The sequence below is a fragment of the Sitophilus oryzae genome, unplaced genomic scaffold (assembly GCF_002938485.1).
Source record: "Sitophilus oryzae breed Bouriz unplaced genomic scaffold, Soryzae_2.0 scaffold_966_pilon_pilon, whole genome shotgun sequence".
NCBI classification, from domain to species: Eukaryota; Metazoa; Arthropoda; class Insecta; order Coleoptera; family Curculionidae; genus Sitophilus; species Sitophilus oryzae.
In genome coordinates this window covers 863189-882023 of record NW_022147601.1, presented here as the reverse complement: position 1 = coordinate 882023, position 18835 = coordinate 863189, and the positions used below count along the sequence as shown (strand labels likewise).

The 18835-nt window shown below is 32.9% G+C and overlaps 1 protein-coding gene across 1 annotated transcript; it reads left to right on the top strand.

Annotated features, from left to right (window-relative positions):
• Window positions 1–707: 707 nt before the first annotated feature.
• Window positions 708–6778, top strand: LOC115891137 (vesicular acetylcholine transporter-like; the record flags this gene model as incomplete). The annotated part of the gene is made up of 2 exons (XM_030911534.1): window positions 708–828; window positions 5332–6778. Coding segments are annotated over 2 exons (1498 nt in total), but the record flags the coding sequence as incomplete, so codon positions are not given.
• Between the last annotated feature and the right edge of the window lie 12057 nt (window positions 6779–18835).

The window sequence follows — 18835 nt, the reverse complement described above, 5'->3', positions numbered from 1 at the left end:
TTCTCCTCAGCCATATTCCATATCCGGTCAATGAACGAACTAAACTCAGAAATTCCACAATTAAAAGAACGAATTGCACAGTGCGATCCACATCAAAAATAACCAATTTAACTACGAAATTTTATCTGATAATTATGAAATTTCAATAACCAAAACAAAGGACAAATAAATCCAAAAACGTCTGATTTGATCTGACAGTGACAAATGACGGGCAGGCGATGATCAAAGATATAGAGAGATGGACAAAAACCCTACTGCTGGTCGGCATCAGTGACAATATATGTATAATATCGCGGTGTATATCGGGGTTGCATAATCGTAAAATTTAAATAAAATAATATTTAACACTAAAATTATAGTAAACATGATGCAAAAATAATAGCTATTTGCGATATTTTATGAGTTGGCACACAGAGGTCGTTGCGAGGAAATTTGACTGTTACAAAATCGATTAAGGTTTTCTCAAATTACCTAAAATCGGCTTGTCCAAAATTGTTCAAATTTGGCATGTGTGTTTACCAAATGTAGCCCTTTAAAAAGTCTATTTACGACTTCGCTATAAAATCCATAGGAGAGCCAATATCTGGACAGTTGGTATATATCCTATACTCTAGATGGCAAGCAACCTTCTTAGTTTAATGATACTTGAGTTGTACCAATTTAGGGGTATATTATGGAGTGTAATTGTGTTGTTTTTGACGTTCCAGGTATATAGGGGCTTACACTGACGATCCCATTCCGGGAAACGTGACGTTGCCTCCCGGGACACCTTTCAAACACGACCACCATGGTCAAGACTCAGCCACAGGCATCCTCTTCGCTTCCAAAGTGAGTAACAACTTAAATCTTTATAGAAAACTAGCTACTCAAGACTCTGGCTATCCTCTTTTTTCCCTGTAAACTCCTTTTATAGCAATATTTCCATTGTTTTTTTTTAAATACAGTTTCATTTGAACTGAATATGACCCCGATGAACAGTTGCCTGTATGTGATTAGAACAACTGCAGTATGTCTAGGTACGATATTAGAGTCCGTTTTGCTATAGTCCCAAAAAGTAGCAAAATAAGAGTTCGGCATTTAACGTTTTATGTTAAACTGGCTAGGTATTTTTACACAAATGAAGAAGGAAATTAAAGATAAAGGATTATACTATCATCAGAAATTAAAGATTAAAGGATCATACGTCAAACATCAACAAAATATTCCTTTTGTTTGGAATATATTTTCTCGAAAATAAAGACATAATTTAAAATTCCGTTACATTACGAAAATAGATTGAAGTTTTGTGGTTGTAGTTGTGTATATATCACTGTAGAATTTAGAATTTAGAATGAGTGGGAGGGGGGTATAATATCACTGAGACCACACTGCGACCTTACAGATCCATTGTGTCCCCCTTTCTTGAGTCATAACTCATCATACAGTCCCAGGGCTTTGACAAAAGCCAGTATCTGGGACGGTTTTATAGAGGGTAGTTCTCCATCTCCAATATCAGTCGTACCAAAATTCATGGCACGAATGGTTGTCGTCTCGGCGCACTCAGTGATGAGGTGTACTGGTGTTTCCCCATCTTCCCCACAGAATCTGCATTCGCCGTTTCTTCTTAGTTTCAATCTGAGGTGTTCATTGAGGAGACAGTGTCCTGTTAAAACCCCGTGACAATCCGAAGATTGTTCTTACTTAAACCCAGGAAGATCTGTGATTTTTTCTTGATCATAAGCCCTCAGAAACTTCTTCGAGTGTCTTAGACCGTTGCAAGATTTCCATTCCAGGTTGCGGATGGAATCTTCCAAGTTCTTGAGTTCCGCCTTGAGTTGGTTACCACTTGGAAAGCAGAACGGTTCTGGTCCAGTTAGTGGAGTGTTCGCTCCTTTCCTAGCTAGATTATTTGCTTTTTCATTGCCTTCTATCCCTTGGTGAGCAGGCACCCAGTGTAGGAGGACTTTGTTTTCTTTGCCTAATTTATTCAGCTTCTCTATGCATTCTTTGACCAATTTCAAATCGATTGATACTGAGTTGATCGCCTTTAACGCTGCTTGACTATCAGATAAGATGGCTATTTCTTGTTTCCGATAGTTCCTATCTAAGATAAGTTGTACGCATCTCTCGATAGCGTAGATTTCTGCCTGTAGGATACTAGGGTAAGTGCCCATTGGTTCGGAGTAATTAGCTCTCGGCGCAAACACTCCGATCCCTGTTCCCGTATTGGTTTTGGAAGCATCAGTATACCAAGTTATGGTATGGTCTTTTAACTGCTGGGCAAGCGTTTCGCTCTTCCAATCCTTCTTATTGCTCAATACTACATTGACATGTTTGTCAAAGTTGTACGTTCTGGCATATCGTCCACTGGGAGTTTCAGGAGTGGTATTTCCTTTTTGAGGGTGTTCCAAGCCCCTGATCTGACAATTCTCCCAGTTCTAATTCCGTTAGTGACCATTCTAATCATTGTCGCATGGGCATCTCTACCAATGACAATGTGCAGTGGTGTTAGATCTAGAATGACCTCCATTGCTGCTGTTGGACAGGTTTTCATGGCTCCTGTGATACAAACGCATGCTAGTCTCTGGACTTTGCACAAGTTTAGCCTTGCCGTCCGTTGCTCTAGTTTTGTGAACCAGGCAACTGCTCCATAAGTAATCATGGGTCTTACTATCATGGTATACATCCAGCGCAAAGTGTTAGGGGAGCAGCCCCATCTATTTCCGGCCAGTCTTCTGCATATCATGAGAGCCTTTATGGCTTTGCTGGTAGTGTTCTTAATATGCCTGTTCCACAGGAGTTTACTGTCCAGGGTTATTCCCAGATATTTAACTTCCTGTGTTGGCAGTATTACCTTTCCATCTAGTTGAATTCTTTTCAAGTTTTTCAGACTTCGCTTTCTGGTGAATGGCACTATCGCGGTTTTGTCTGAGTTGATACTCAGCACGACAGTCCTACACCATCTCTCAGTGATACGGAGTCGTCTTTGGATAATATTACACAGGGTGCCTTTTCCCCCGAGCGATGATGACTATGTCATCTGCATACCCAATGCAGTGTATTCCCGCTAGAGTTTATCACTGTAATATAATTTATATGGTTTTGTAACAAATCTCTCTCTATTTTATGGCAAATGCTGAATCTCTGCAAACCTTTATCAAGCAGAGAAAATTAATCAGTAATAATTAACAAAAGATATATAGATATTGGGCGCCAGGCATGTACAGAGATAGAAAACACAGTTGTATAATACTTAAAACTAATGACTATATTTATTCATGACGTTCTTTGCTGATACATGACATTGTAGAGTTCTAGGAATTTTACAGTGGATTATATGTCACAGAAAGTGGTGGTAAGAGTCGTACCTAAATATCAATGAAAACAACAACGATGTGTCACGCGACAGGACATGTAAAATTTAAGAGAAAATATGAAATGTAGCATTACTCTTAATTAATTTGATATATTCCATATGATGCGAAATCGAAGATGTTATAACCTGTAGATTCTAGAAGCCTAATTTGATTATCCATCTGCAACGTAATGCAATAATATCTAATTCACAGAAATACCACCACAAGACGTAATGCAATGAAACCTAAGATCTAAATTATATTTTAAAGATTATATCGACATGAATTTTTATGATTTAACCACTGAACATATGTCAGACGGCAGTGAAGGAAAACAAAACAAAAGTATTTAAGTGTGGAGGGATGTTTGAAGATCATAATTATTGAAACAACGCAAACAACTTTATTGATAAATGTATTGTTTCTACTTTGAAAAATACTAATGGGCCTTAAAATTAAAGAAGTTTTAAAAATTTCTTGAATTTTTTTTTTTTAGTAAAATGAGAATAATTTATTCGCAGTCGAAAAATTGTTTCGCGCGTGTTTTTAGGGTCAAATACTTAAGATGTAATGTTATTGTTCAAGACTGAAAATGTTTTAGATGTTAAATGAAAAACTAGAATTTAATATACATGGCGGCTGTTCTTTTATGTTGTTTTGCTTCAAGATGGAGTAGCGTGAGGTGGTCTAGCATCTCTGTACTGTCTGTCGGCGATCCTGTTGGTCAAAAACAACAAAAAAGGGGCCAGATTGAGGACACCATGAATCCTTACAGCCGCAGCCACTGATCAGGCTTAGAAATGGGAGTGAAGCAGCATGGGACTCAAGCTACATCCACGCTGTGGCACTTAGATGCAAGAAAAAATCGCTCTCACTGGGGACACTCGTCCACAGGACATCCCTACATAAGATAATGTCTGTACATAAGACACTATCCGTACCTTGGACACAGTCCGTACTTTGGACACAGTCCGTACCTTGTACACAGTCCGTACCTTGGACACAGTCCGTATCTTGGACACAGTCCGTACCTTGGACGCAGTCCGTACCTTGGACGCAGTCCGTACCTTGGACGCAGTCCGTACCTTGGACCCTCGAAATACTTCCGAGGGCTCAATAAATAATAAACAACATGTCCTTTCTTCCATGTGACATTCTGGAGGACAAAAAGAAAAGGGACGCCAACGTGTCAGCAAAAACACAAATACAAGTTGGGACATCCGTAACTCTACCCTGTAGCCTCGAAATAGCAGCTGATTCAAATTATACAGCAAGACTTAAATAATCACCATTTCCAAAAGCTGGGATACAACAGAGCGTCAAAACAAAGTGAGGTTAAGCACGGAGACAGTTGACAGAAGCGATGTTGACAGCGCGCGCCTCCACAGAGCGATAACAGGGTTGTGTCAAACGAAAACAGGGTTGTGGACTAGAGAACGTAAAAATTACGCGTCAAATAAACTATCCGGCCTGAACGAGAGGGAATCCGGTGATGATAGGCCAGACATCATATATTATATTTAAAAAAGACATGTAACGAACTAAAAACGTTACAATGGTTTTGTAACAAATCTCTCTCTATTTTATGGCAAATGCTGAATCTCTGCAAACCTTTATCAAGCCTTAATCAAAGCACGTACGTTTGGAATTTTGGGTGTGGATTAACACGACAGAATGGGGCTAAGAGTTAGGCAGATTATTGAAATATAATATATATTTCCTTCGACCACACACCCGCTTTACCCGACCACTGAGAGCAACTCGAACAGTTCAGGGTAATATACTCTTAAGGATCTTAATATAACTAGAGTTATATTAAGTGTAGGTACCCTTGTCTGTTTCTAATAGCTTACAGGAAAATCTATTCCATGTTTATGCTGTACTATACCAGTCCTTATTCCTTCCAACCTTCTTGAGCCATCAATCAAGCTGTAAACTTTAGTCTTAACTACACAACCTCGCTTTTGCTTTGTGACAATACCTCTCTTTATTCCAGGCCATCGTCCAGCTCATGATCAACCCGTTCTCCGGAGCCCTCATCGACCGCATCGGCTACGACATCCCCATGATGATCGGCCTGTGCATCATGTTCCTGTCCACGGCCGTCTTCGCCTGCGGCCGCAGCTACGGAGTCCTCTTCTTCGCGCGCAGCCTCCAAGGAGTCGGCTCGGCCTTCGCGGACACCTCCGGCCTGGCCATGATCGCCGACCGCTTCACAGAAGAAACAGAGCGCTCCAAAGCGCTGGGCATAGCTCTGGCCTTTATCAGTTTCGGCTGCCTGGTAGCCCCACCCTTCGGAGGAGCGCTCTACCAGTTCGCGGGCAAGGAAATGCCCTTTTTGATCCTGGCTTTCGTGTCTCTACTCGATGGGTTCATGCTCTTGATCGTGATGAAGCCGTTGAAGGCTCAGTTGAAAGACGCGCAGGTCAGCAAGCCTCCGTCGGTTCCTATTTGGAGATTGTTCATGGATCCGTACATTGCTGTTTGTTCCGGAGCTCTAATGATGGCGAACGTAGCTCTGGCGTTCTTGGAACCAACCATATCTCTTTGGATGGAAGACAACCTTACGACGGACAACTGGAAGATCGGAATGGTATGGTTACCGGCGTTTTTTCCTCATGTTTTAGGTGTAATTATTACGGTAAAGATCGCAAAAAAGTATCCTCACCATCAGTGGCTTATGGCTGCAGTAGGACTAGCCTTGGAAGGACTATGCTGTTTTATAATACCGTTCTCTACAAGCTATGTGGTCTTGATGATACCGCTTTGCGGAATATGCTTTGGAATCGCCTTGATAGACACTGCATTACTTCCAACCTTAGGATACCTAGTAGACGTACGATATGTCTCAGTTTACGGAAGCATCTACGCTATAGCCGACATCTCCTATTCCGTAGCATACGCAATAGGTCCTATTATAGCGGGAGAAGTCGTAGAAGCTATAGGCTTCACAGCATTGAACGTAGGGATAGCTCTTTCAAACCTAGCATACGTACCCTTACTCTCCTACCTAAAACACATCTACGACTTCAAGCCCTTCGAAAACGAAGCCAATATCTTGATGTCAGACCCACCAAACAAGGAGTACCAAACTTACTCAATGCAAGAACAAAAAACCGTAGAAGAAAACGTACAAAACCACCTGGAATACCGTCAGCAAGAAACCAAGTTCGACGATTACGAGCCACAAAGCTACCAGTACCCGGAGCAGAATCAGTCGTACCAGAACCAAACGTACCAAGGACCTCAAGTTCCTCCTAGACCTGTCCAAGGTCAAGGGAGGGTATTACCTCAGCAACCAGCGAATCCTTTCAGGCCGCAAGGGCCACCTACAATGTCCACGGGAGGCAACCCCTTCAGGCAGGGTATGTAGATTAAGAGAATTCGTACTTAGGAGTGAACTAGCTAAAAGAAAATGAATGTAGTTATATGAAAATTTAAAGTTTTTTGTATATTATATAGGTATTTTATAGCCTGTGAGACAGAAATCAATTTTATTTTAGTCATTTCGCGATGTCTGATACCTAAAAAAGAATTTGAATGTATGGTAGAAAATGGTTCAGTATTGAAACTAAAAGATATAACTCCTAAAACTATTGAACTTATACAGGGTGTCCCAGGCTGAGCGTGCATTAGAAGTTTCTAGAGAACCACAATATCTAGATCAGAGATTTTTTCTAGATTCTTTCTTCCAGATGAAGAAAAATGTACGTTTTCAAACTAAATCTTAAATAACTTAAAAACGATTTATTTTAGGTATAGGAACATGTATAGGTACTCAAAAAGTAACGAATTGGAAAACCTTTTTACTAGTGAAATAAAAAAGTGGGTTTCCATTTGAAAAAAATGATTTATGATAATTTTTAATCGCTCAATTCCATGACAGCTACCGCCATTATTATATGACATTTGAACAATTTAATTTTTGAAATAGATAACCACATGTCTTCTCTTTATGTTACAGTGGCTGTGGTAATCACTAAATTTGACTTTTAGGCTCTACAAATTTTTTTGACTGGTAGTTTTTTTGGTCCAAAAATTTTAAATATTTTTTTTTCTCAAAAACGGTTTAATCGATAGATCTCGTTGTGAAACAATAATGTGCAAAGAATCTCCGATCTAAATATTATTGTTCTCTAGAAACTTCTAGTTGGCTTATGTCAAAAATCATCTGTTGTAAACTTTGTTAATAAAAAAAACTGACTCCAGGCTAAAAATGATTTTTTTATTGTTTAATATAAAGGTAAGATCAAAGAGGTTAAATACTGTAACTCAATATTTAAAAAAATATATGTTCTTGAAAAAAAACGTATTTGTTTTTGGTTTATAATTCGTTTGAGACTAAAGAAGGTTTAAACAAACTTGAAAGCTATAGGAGTTTTTATTCTTTTGAGATAAAGTTAGATGCACATAACTAAAGATAATTATTCTTTTGTGTATATTTTACAACAAAAAAAACTCTTTGATCCAATATAATAATTCTATCTAGTGTAGTTACGAGGGAATTAAATAATATTATATACAATTAAAAAATTCTATAAAACTCATATATAGTCTGTGAAACGAATAACTTTGAATTTGACAGTTCCCGCGGTCTTTTCTAGTGTTAATTTTATTAGGTTAGCAACTTGCGGCCATGCTGAAGCAATGCCATCTCTAATAGAACAGCCTCGGAGCGAGATTTATGACGTCACACTAGTTAGATATAACGGATTAATAAATATGGTGTAGAATACATGGAAAACATAATTATTCCTCGTATTTTTGGTTTGTATTTTAAAAATGATATAGTTTACATGAAATATACATAATTTATAGTTAATAAATACAATATATATACCTATTTATAGTAATAAATACTTTGGCAAATAAACTATGAATCATACAGATGCAACAAATACACACAAAGTCACAACCTACCAAAATAATATAATAATATTATTAAATAATTAATAATAAATACATTAGTAGTAGGTATTGAATGTTTTTTGTTAAATTAGATCGATTTTTCAATTTTTCAAACCTCAAAATTTAAAATATATTTTACATTTTACCCATTATCTTATGTCCCTATTTATTATTTGTATATTGTAAGGCATTTGCTGCATTTGTATGGTTCATAGTTTATTTGCCAAAGTATTTATTACTATAAATAGGTATACAGGGTTGTTCACCACATACGACACGGAATATTGTAGCTAAACGATTAGATTTTTACAAATTGTAAGTTTTGGGTTCGTTGAAGGAGTATTAGAGCTACAATTTAAAAATATTTTTACAAGACACAGAGTGTCCCAAATAAATAAAAAATATCAAAGTTGTATTTTTTTTAAATGGAACACCCTGTATATTATGACATTTTTAGTTTCTACGATTAAAATAAAGGTAAATTTGATTAAGGTTTATTACACTTAAACCTTACCGTTTTTGAAATATTTTCAATTTTGTGAAATTGCAGTATAAATTTTAAGGCTTCATTTCTCCGAGGGTATCAAAGTTTTTAATACTAAATATTTACTGAAGTTTATTTACTGATCAGTTATTGTGTTGCAATAATAAAAATAATACTACCTTATACAGAGTGTCTAAAAATTTATTTTAAATAATTACTAGCTTTAAACGGCAATAACTTGTTTAATTTAAATGGAACACCCTGTATATTTTATGAGAATCAGATGCACAATTTAATTGTCTATGAAATTGTATTATAACACTTTTTACCTATCCCTCAAACAACGGCGAATGCAGATTTTGTGGGGAAAATGGGGAAACACCAGAACACCTTATCACTGAGTGCGCCGAGACGACGACCATTCGTGCCATGAACCTTGGCACGTCTGATGTCGAGGATGGAGAGCTGGCCTCTGTGGAGCCGTCTCAGATACTGGCTTTTCTTAAAGCCCTGAGACTGTATGATGAGTTATAACTCGTTATAACTCAAGAAAGGGGAACACACAATAGATCTATAAGGTCGTGGTGATTAACTCCCCTTCTAAACATTCTACATTCATCCCTCAAGTTTTCGTAGAAAATGCATTTCCTTAGAATTTAGACCTCATTAATCAATATACCCATGGAATATTGGCATTTTAGATTGTTTTTAAAACAACAAATGTACAAATTATTACATTACATGCATTATTAACATACACAATATTTGTATAATTTGTAAATATCTAATCGTTTAGCTACAATACTCCGTGTCGTATGTGGTGAACAACCCTGTATATGGTATTTATTAACTGTATATTAAGTAAACTATATCATTTTTAAAATACAAACCAAAAATACGAGGAATAATTATGTTTTCCATGTAGTCTACAACATATTTATTAATCCGTAGTATCTAACTAGCGTGACGTCATAAATCTCGCTCCGGGGCTGTTCTATTAGAGACGGAATTGGTCTGATATTTAGAAATGTCAAAAGCTGATGACATTTTACTTTTGACAATTATGACATTTCGTGTTGATTTTTGGAAGAAGAGGAAGAACTGTCACTTGTTTTATTATCTTCCTTTTCTATTTCACGAAAGTAAAAAGAGTTACCTATCTGATTCCTTCAGGTACTCAATTTAAAGAATATCAGTAACTTTTTTGGTAGAGGGATTTTATATTTGCCATGTTGGTAAAAAATAACGGTCAAAATTAAAAGTTATTCATTTTATAGACCATAGTAGTCCGCTATTATGTACAAAATGTATAAAAATTACGTTGTTATTATTTTATAAGTACGAGTATAACTTTATTTTGAAAACAATTCGATTATGAATGAGTTTCTAGCGTTTTCTATATATAGGAAAATATATCAACTGAGATCGCAAACATATCAGAGCTTTCAAGCTCACGTTCTATACATATCGTGATAATAGACTTAAGTTTACTGTAAAATAGTTACTATAAATAGTGTATGATTCTCTGTCCGACATCTGAGACAGATAGATGTAAGCTTTGTAGAATATATACCTTATAAAAATATCGAAAAACTAACCAGTAACTTGTATCAATGTCGACAGAAACACGAATGCAACCAGCAATACACGAAATCCTTATGGCAGAATTTTGCGTTAGGATTTTGCGTTTTGTTGGTTGCATAAATATAGTAGTAATTGGCTAATTTTCCGAGAAGACATATGTCCTGACATTTCACGCATATCATAATAAGTGTACCTTACATTAATGGGACAACGTTGTGCAATTATTAGTTAATCCTAGAGAAAAAAAGTATTCATAGAAACCAACAAACTATATCTCTACGTTAGTTTAGACTAAAAAAGAAGTATTATATTTATTTTTCTTCGTAAATTTTCCGGTATACAGAACAATTCTATATAATCTGTGCTTGTACATTAACTTTGAACATGAACAACTTTTAAATATCGTAAAATGATTTTTTTTTGGAAAAAATAGTGAAAATTCTACATTTTTTTAAATGAAAATACAAAATAATCAGTAGAAAAATAGTTATTTTTTATACAAAACGATAAAATGGTATTTTATCGTCGACCAAAAAGATAAAAGCTCCGCGCGCACTGAATAGGTATCGGCGAGAGCGAGCGGCGCGATCGGCACGACCGGTCGGAAAGTCGATTGTAGCCGCGCACTGGAGTCGCACGATCGACGGTCGAGAGTACGTCACCAGCATAAATTTGAGCATAGACGAGGAGAGGTTTATTCAAATTTAGTCAAATTCATTCGGCATTTCAAAAATTATAAAGTATTATTACTATTTATATTTTATTCAACTTTTATATTTTATGCTTTATGATGGAAATTGATATTTAGATCTTAACCAAACACACATTAATATATTTAGATCTTAACAAACCATAAAAATTAGTGAAATAGAGTGGATGATGGGGATAAAATATACTACATGACTCATAGCTTGACCGATTTTAACAAATTTTAATGTATAACTCAAAAGGGTTTAATTTGTTCTTTTAAAAACAGCCAGATATGAAAATAGTCAAATAAAAACTTCTATTTTTAGTTTTTAATCTAAATAAGTGTCATTACAAACATTTATATAGTTTTATTTGTTTTAGATTTTCTCAAATAAACGAAATCTCAGAAAGAGCTTGAGCGACGATTGATTTGTTTCGATCATTATTATTCGAATTTTCAGAATCTATAATATACGTATAAATAATTTTCTACGTTTGTGGTAAAAAAAAAATTATATATTAAAACACATTGTTAGTGATAAAATTGTATTGTATATTATAGATTCTAAAGAAGACCGAATTAAAATTAGTCGAAACGTCAATCATTAAACAAAATGTAAACAAGTTTCTTGTTTTATTGACTACTGACTTAAAACCAAGATTTTAAAAACTTAAAATATAATAAAAAAGTCAAAGAAAATTGAAAAAAGAAAAAAATATAAATAGTTTTTATAGTACCGTATTATCGAAAAGGAACGGCATCAGCGATGACCATGAAATGAACTTATGAAAAGGAATACAAAAATTTTCAAAAATGGAAGCAATTAAAAAACGTTATAAAAGTACTATTTTATCTACTATTTTTGACAGATATAAGGCAATTTTAACAGTTGCTATGGAAAAAATAATCTTATGTATCGCATGTTCGTAGTTAAAGTTAAAGCACTTCATATACTGTTAAATTACACCTGTATATTATTTTTTTACAACTGAATTTGATAAGGAAGCAAACATTCTTGTAATATCTCACTGAAATCGTCCCCTTATTCTCTAGATATCTATGTAATATTTTTGCAAATATAGAAAATATAGCAAGACGACTCTTAGTGTCAATTTTATCGATGTACGCCACTAAACAAAACGTAAAAAATGAAATGTAATGGATACATATCTAATTTTTGCCTCTAAATACTTTGGTAAATGTTACTTAAGCCTATATAATTATAAATATACATATAATATAATATACACTCACTATATATATTATACACATGAATATATTTTAGGGATATATTTTTGCTCACTCTGTAGAAAGGTTATGTATGTATAGGTAAGCATTAAGTGCACACCAAACACATATACAAATTTTCAATAATTATTCCGTTTAGTTTTAAAAAAATGCAACATTTTCACATAAACATTTCATGTCTATATCAAAAGTAATATCTCTTATTTAAAAAAAATACTTTTAGCAATAAAATGCGTCGATTATAATAAGATATTATATAAAAAAAATATTACAAGCACATTCCTAAAGTTTTACATCGATTTTCATTGATATTTACTGTATTTTTTTCGACATTAGATCAGTAGTAGATGTACAAAAACTAAAAAGAAAAATTAAGAAGCACACGGCTGTAAAACATGTACATAAAACATTCCAAAAATTATTCTCCATCTCTTTTTTATCATTAAACATTCACTCGATATTTCCTAAAGTACCCTAAGCTTAAATATGTAAAAAATCTAGAAATAGTAGCGAGGTTTAGCTCATAGTGCCATCTATGAACGCCCTTCTGTACTAAAAGGCTCAATTCGAGTTCATATCTGTTCCAAAATAATGGCACTGTGCAAAAACCATTTTTAAAAAGCCCCAGTAGCTTAAATATGTATAATATATAGTAAATTAAAAGTCCTAGACGCACCGGTGAGGGTGAACTCATAGTGCCATCTATCCGAGAGTATCTGTAGTTTTTTTTTTAAATTTAGATAGTGACACTATGAGAAAAAACTCTCTGTATTAACGGTGAAGGTAGCTAAATATGGTGCCTAGTAGAATCAATTAATCTGTGGATGATATATTATCAAAAGGAGACTGGTCAGTAATCCTCTTTAAGAAACGAATATGTACTGTACAGGGTGTCTCATTTTCGTGTGTTTTACACGGTTTTTTTGTTATTAGTAGAGGTACAGAGCTTGTCCAAGTCCTTTTAGTTGCTGAAATACATGATGAATTTAAAAATTTTGCATTTTTCGACCTCCTTTGTATCTCGGTTATCTGATATTTTCTAAATATGAGTCAGATTTATATTATTAAATGGGACTAGCCAAAAACTAGTTACTCCACTGAATTCTAAGTGAAAAACTCTAATGCACCCAATTTTCACCTTTTCGATAAGTTATCAGTTAACCGATATACGAGGAAAGTTAAAAAATTCAACAATTTAAAATTCGCCCTGTATTTCAGGAACTAATAGTTTCATAAAAAAAGTAGCAACACCACCCTATAAACGAAACCCCCTGTAAAACACAGAATAACAGGACACCGTATACAGGGTGATATTTTTAAATCTTTACAAAACAATATTTCTGTATCATTATTAATAGTAAATATATAGGAAAAAAATGATGTAGCTCTCAAGCTTTTGATTTGTAAGGCATTAAAAAGCTCACCCAGTATAACTATTCTTGAGAAATATACTGATATATGTAGATATCAACTAAAAAAACTATTTAACTGTTTTAGTATTATAAAAAAATCTTCTTCCATTTAAAGAAAAAACTTTTCATTTTAACCTTGTAGTGCGTTAAGAAGAAATAAAGAAATTTCGTGTTTTAATTTACCTAAGTGTTTTTTTTGTTAATACTTTTATTGCGAAATGTCGTTTTAAAGTGGTTTTATCAATTGTTGTTAATAAGTTTTGTAAATAATTAAGTTTTTAGCATATAGTCTAAATAGATGTTTTTTAGTTTTATATATTGTTAGACTTTGACTAGAAATGCTAAGTATATTCTAGGAAAGCCAGGAGTGTTTTTTTTTGGTGAAGACCAAGATGGTTGTTGGTCAAATTGTGTAAAATTTAACGAAATATAAGTACGAATTACCATATTTGTTGGTTATAAATAAATATAATCAAGTGGGTTATGGAATAGAGACTTTTACAATGACTAAAGAGTACAAGGAACTAAATTGTCACTAGTTCATACCAGAGCTATTTAGCCAGTGCTGTGCGAGAAGCTTTTAATTGTTTTTTATTGTTTCACAAATACTTTTTTTTCAAACGTACACACGCCTAAGCACAAAAGTACGAAATATATTTTTAAACTGACATAAAGTGTCAAATTTAACGAGCGTAACCATAGTTTCTTTTTCATATATTAGAGTTGTACTATCATTATAATGACACGGAGTGTTGTAGCTAAACGATGATTTTTACAAATTGTAAGTTTGTGTTCGATGAAGGACTATTAGAGGTACAATTTAAAATAAACCAAAAAAAAAAAAAAAAAAAAAAAAAAGTAAAAATATCAAAGTTTTATTTTTAAATGGAACACCCTGTATATTATTACATTTTTAGTTTCTCTACGATTAAAATAAAGGTAAACTTTTTTTAATTAATCGAAAAATTTATTAAGATTTTAAACTCACTGTTTTTGAAATATTTTCAATTTTGTGAAATTGCAGTAAAAAATTTTAAGGCTCATTTCTCCAAGGGTATCAAAATTTTTAATACTGTAAATATTTACTGAAGTTTATTTATCGATCAGTTATTGTGCTGCAATAATAAAAATAATACTACCTTATAGAGAGTGTCTAAAAATTTATTTTAAATAATTATTAGCTTCAAACGGCAATAACTTGTTTAATTCTAAATGAACACCCTGTATATTTTAATGAATAGATGCACAATCTAATTGTCTATCAAATTATATTATACCATTTTTTACCTATCTCTCTTTAAGTTTCCGTAGAAAAATGCATTTTCTTGTAATTTAGAACCTATTTATCAATATACCCATGGACTATTGACATTTTAGATTATTTTAAGGATGTACCCAAATTTTTAAAGGGTACAGATAATTAATATTGTCGATATAATTCGTTTATTTCATTAAAAAATAAAAAAACTGTTTAAATATTTGTTAAAGAGGACCAATTAATATGATTCCAGTATTCAAACTACATTAACTGACTGTTTGCGTTGATTAATAATAATTGCTCCAAATACTAAAACTGAATTTTGTGTATGGGCATTAGACAGGTGGATAAAAGTAACACCTTAAAATGATATTTCATTTTTTAATAAATGCTACTTATAACAACAAGACTTTAATTTGATAACTTATTATTATATTGATTTCTGACTCAAAAATCCACATTTATTTATAATAATTTATTAAGGAACACACTAAGTAAGGCCATTAATTAGTATATGGGTGTAAATAATGGTGTTATATTTAATTAATGGTATACTCTTTATAAAGATATAAATAGTTTTCTTTTTAGACATTAATGGGCTAGTACATTATCGTTTCACTTTGCTAAAAATGATAATATTACTAGTCTGTACATTTTGTACATATGTTAAGTTTAAAAACAATCTAAAATGCCAATATTCCATGGATATATTTTTTGATAAATGAGGTCTAAATTATAAGAAAATGCATTTTCTACGAAAACCTATGGATAGTTAAAAATGGTATAATACAATTTTGATAGACAATTTAATTCGTGCATCTGATCCCTCCCTAAAATATAAGCTATGGGCCATTCTATTTAAATTAAAGAAGTTATTGCAGTTTGAAGCTAATAATTATTTAAAATAAATTTTAGACACTCTGTATAAGGTAGTATTATTTTCATTATTGCAACACAATAACTGATTAATAAATAAACTTCATTAAATATTTAGCATTAAAAACATTGGTACCCTTTGGGAGAAATGAAGCTTTAAAATTTTTACTGCAATTTCATTTTAAAAAAATTGAAAATATTTCAAAAAACGGTAAGGTTTAAGCATAATAAACCTTAATCAAATTTACCTTATTTTAATCATAGAAACTAAATTAATACAATATACAAGGTGTTCCATTTAAAAAATACAACTTTGATATTTTTATTTATTTGGGACACTCTGTATATTATAAAAAACAGTTTTAAATTGTAGTTTCTAATAGTCCTTCAACGAACCCCAAACTTACAATTTGTAAAAATATCATCGTTTAGCTGTTAATTTACTCCGTGTCGTATGTGAACAACCCTGTATAATTACTTTCTACGAGAGGTATTACTTTAAATCTTTTATATTATTTGGAACGTTTGAATTGTTTAAAAAAAAAAAAAAATGTTTGAAAAAAATAGCATGTTCTATTCGGACTCATACAATGGATTTTTGTTTAGTATGTTCTCTATTTTGTTAGGTATGGCACAGAAAAGGTTAAATTAAGTTTTTTTTTTGAGAAATTGTTAAGAGATTGTTTGTGAGATTGTTTTTTTAACAGGAAATTGCTAATTATTTTTTAAGATCATCAGCAGATGATTAAACTCAAAAAGTTTATAATCATCTGCTGATGATGCTAACATGGTTAGCGAAACGCGTCCATGTAAAAAGTAAAAGTGTTTTGGTGTATTGTGGTGATTTAGTGTTTTATTTTACAAAACACCAAAGCACAAAATATCTAGCTACGCAACAGAAGCCTCGTTACACGTATAAAATCGTACGTATCAAAAGGAGACAGGCTTTAAAAACCTGTCTGTCTCCAAATCGATATTTTGGATGCGTAGTTTCGCTACTACATAATAGAGGGCGATAAATTTAAAAAGAAACAGTTTTCTAAAAAAACGAAATTTAAAAGATTTTTATGCAGTGTTGCCATTGTGTAATTCATATTGTAATACTTCCTTATACAGCCTACCTTCAAATTTGTTACATCATTTAAAACATATTAAAATAGATCAGAGCTCTTTTATCAAACGTTTAGGTATTTAACTTGCCATGTTAGTTAGAGTTATGTCTTACGAGCTGAATTACAATCACTTTGTGACGTTTGATTGTAATTGAATTTCTTGGCGTTCGATTGGACTTATATTTGGTATAGTAAGTATCTTTGGTGACATTGTAAAATGATATGATGGTACCATGATGTATATAAAGTGGCACCTTAATATAGTACCATATTACGATACCACTTCCTGACTTTCGATTGGGCTCATATTTGATTATACTTGCGTATTTTTGATGAAATTGCAATATTATGGTACCATGAAGTACATCAAGAGGTACCAAGAGGTATCAAGAGGTATAATGTAGTACCATATTACGATACCATTTCCTGGCGTTCGATTGGTCTTAAACTTTGTATACTACGTGTGTTGGTGACATTGTAATATGATGGTACTTTAATGCATATAAAGTGGTACCCTCTATAGTACCATATTATGATACCACTTCCTGACGTTCGATTAGGCTCATATTTGATTATACTTGCGTATTTCTGATGGCATTGCAATATTATGGTACGATGAAGTACATCAAGAGGTACCATAATGTAATACCATATTACGATACCATTTCCTTTCGTTCGATTGGGCTTAAACTTTGAATGCTACGTATATTCGGTGACACTGTAATATGATGGTACTAGAATGCATATAAAGTGGTATCTTCTATAGTACCATATTATGATACCACTTCCTGACGTTCGACTGGGCTTGCTCATATTTGATTATACTTGCGTATTTTTGACGACATTGCAATATTATGGTACCCATGAGGCATATCAAGAGGTACCATAACGTAGTACCATATTACGATACCATTTCATGTCTGATTGGCTTAAACTTGGTATACCTACGTGTATCTTCGATGCACCGTAATATGATGTTACTATGATGCATATAAAGAGATACCCAGCTATAGTACCATATTACGATACCATTTCATGTTCGATTGTGCTTAAATTTGGTATACTACGGATCTTCGGTGACATTGTAATATTATGAAGCATATCGAGTGGTACCATAATATAGTACAATATTATGATATCATTTCCTGGAGTTCGATTTCACAAAATTTGTAATCCTTGCATTTCTTTAAAATATTTGTTTAATTAATACCTTTAATTTATTTTACGAATTTTAATTTTATTGTAATGATGTCGTGACAGCAACTTTTATGCCGAACTAATATATTATTAATTGTACCCAAAATACTTTTAAAATCTACTAAACTTTATATATAAATAACGGCAAAACAGAAGAAATTTGTTATTATAGTATTTTTAGTCAATTAACATTTTATACTGCATTTTAATAAATTATTTCTATTATTATTAAACGTATATATTTCATTACTAACGTTTCAGCATTAATAAATACCACTATCAATCATTCTGGTATATTATTATTAATTTTAAAGGTAATTTCAAAGTTATTTTTGTTAGTTAACATAATAAAGTAGTGTACATACATTAAAAATGTATTTGTGAGCATATATTTTCTAATAATATACTTAAACTTAAAACTATTTTAAAAGCCAAACGAATAATTAATATAAGTGTATCTGACAAGAAACGAAGAATAGAAAGAAATTATTATATACCAGGAAAAGAATGGGATGCCAATTAAAGTCTTTTTGAATCTGGCAACTGTGCATATTTACCCGAGCTTCAAGGCCGTCGACGTGCCGTCGATCCATGGTCGATCAAACCGAAAATTCAAAAATTTCCAATTATATTCTGATTATGATATTGTCGCGCCATCTAGTATTTTATTTGTGCAATTTTAGCTCTTTCATTTCGAGTATTTTTCTGTTGCGTAGCTAGATATTCTGTG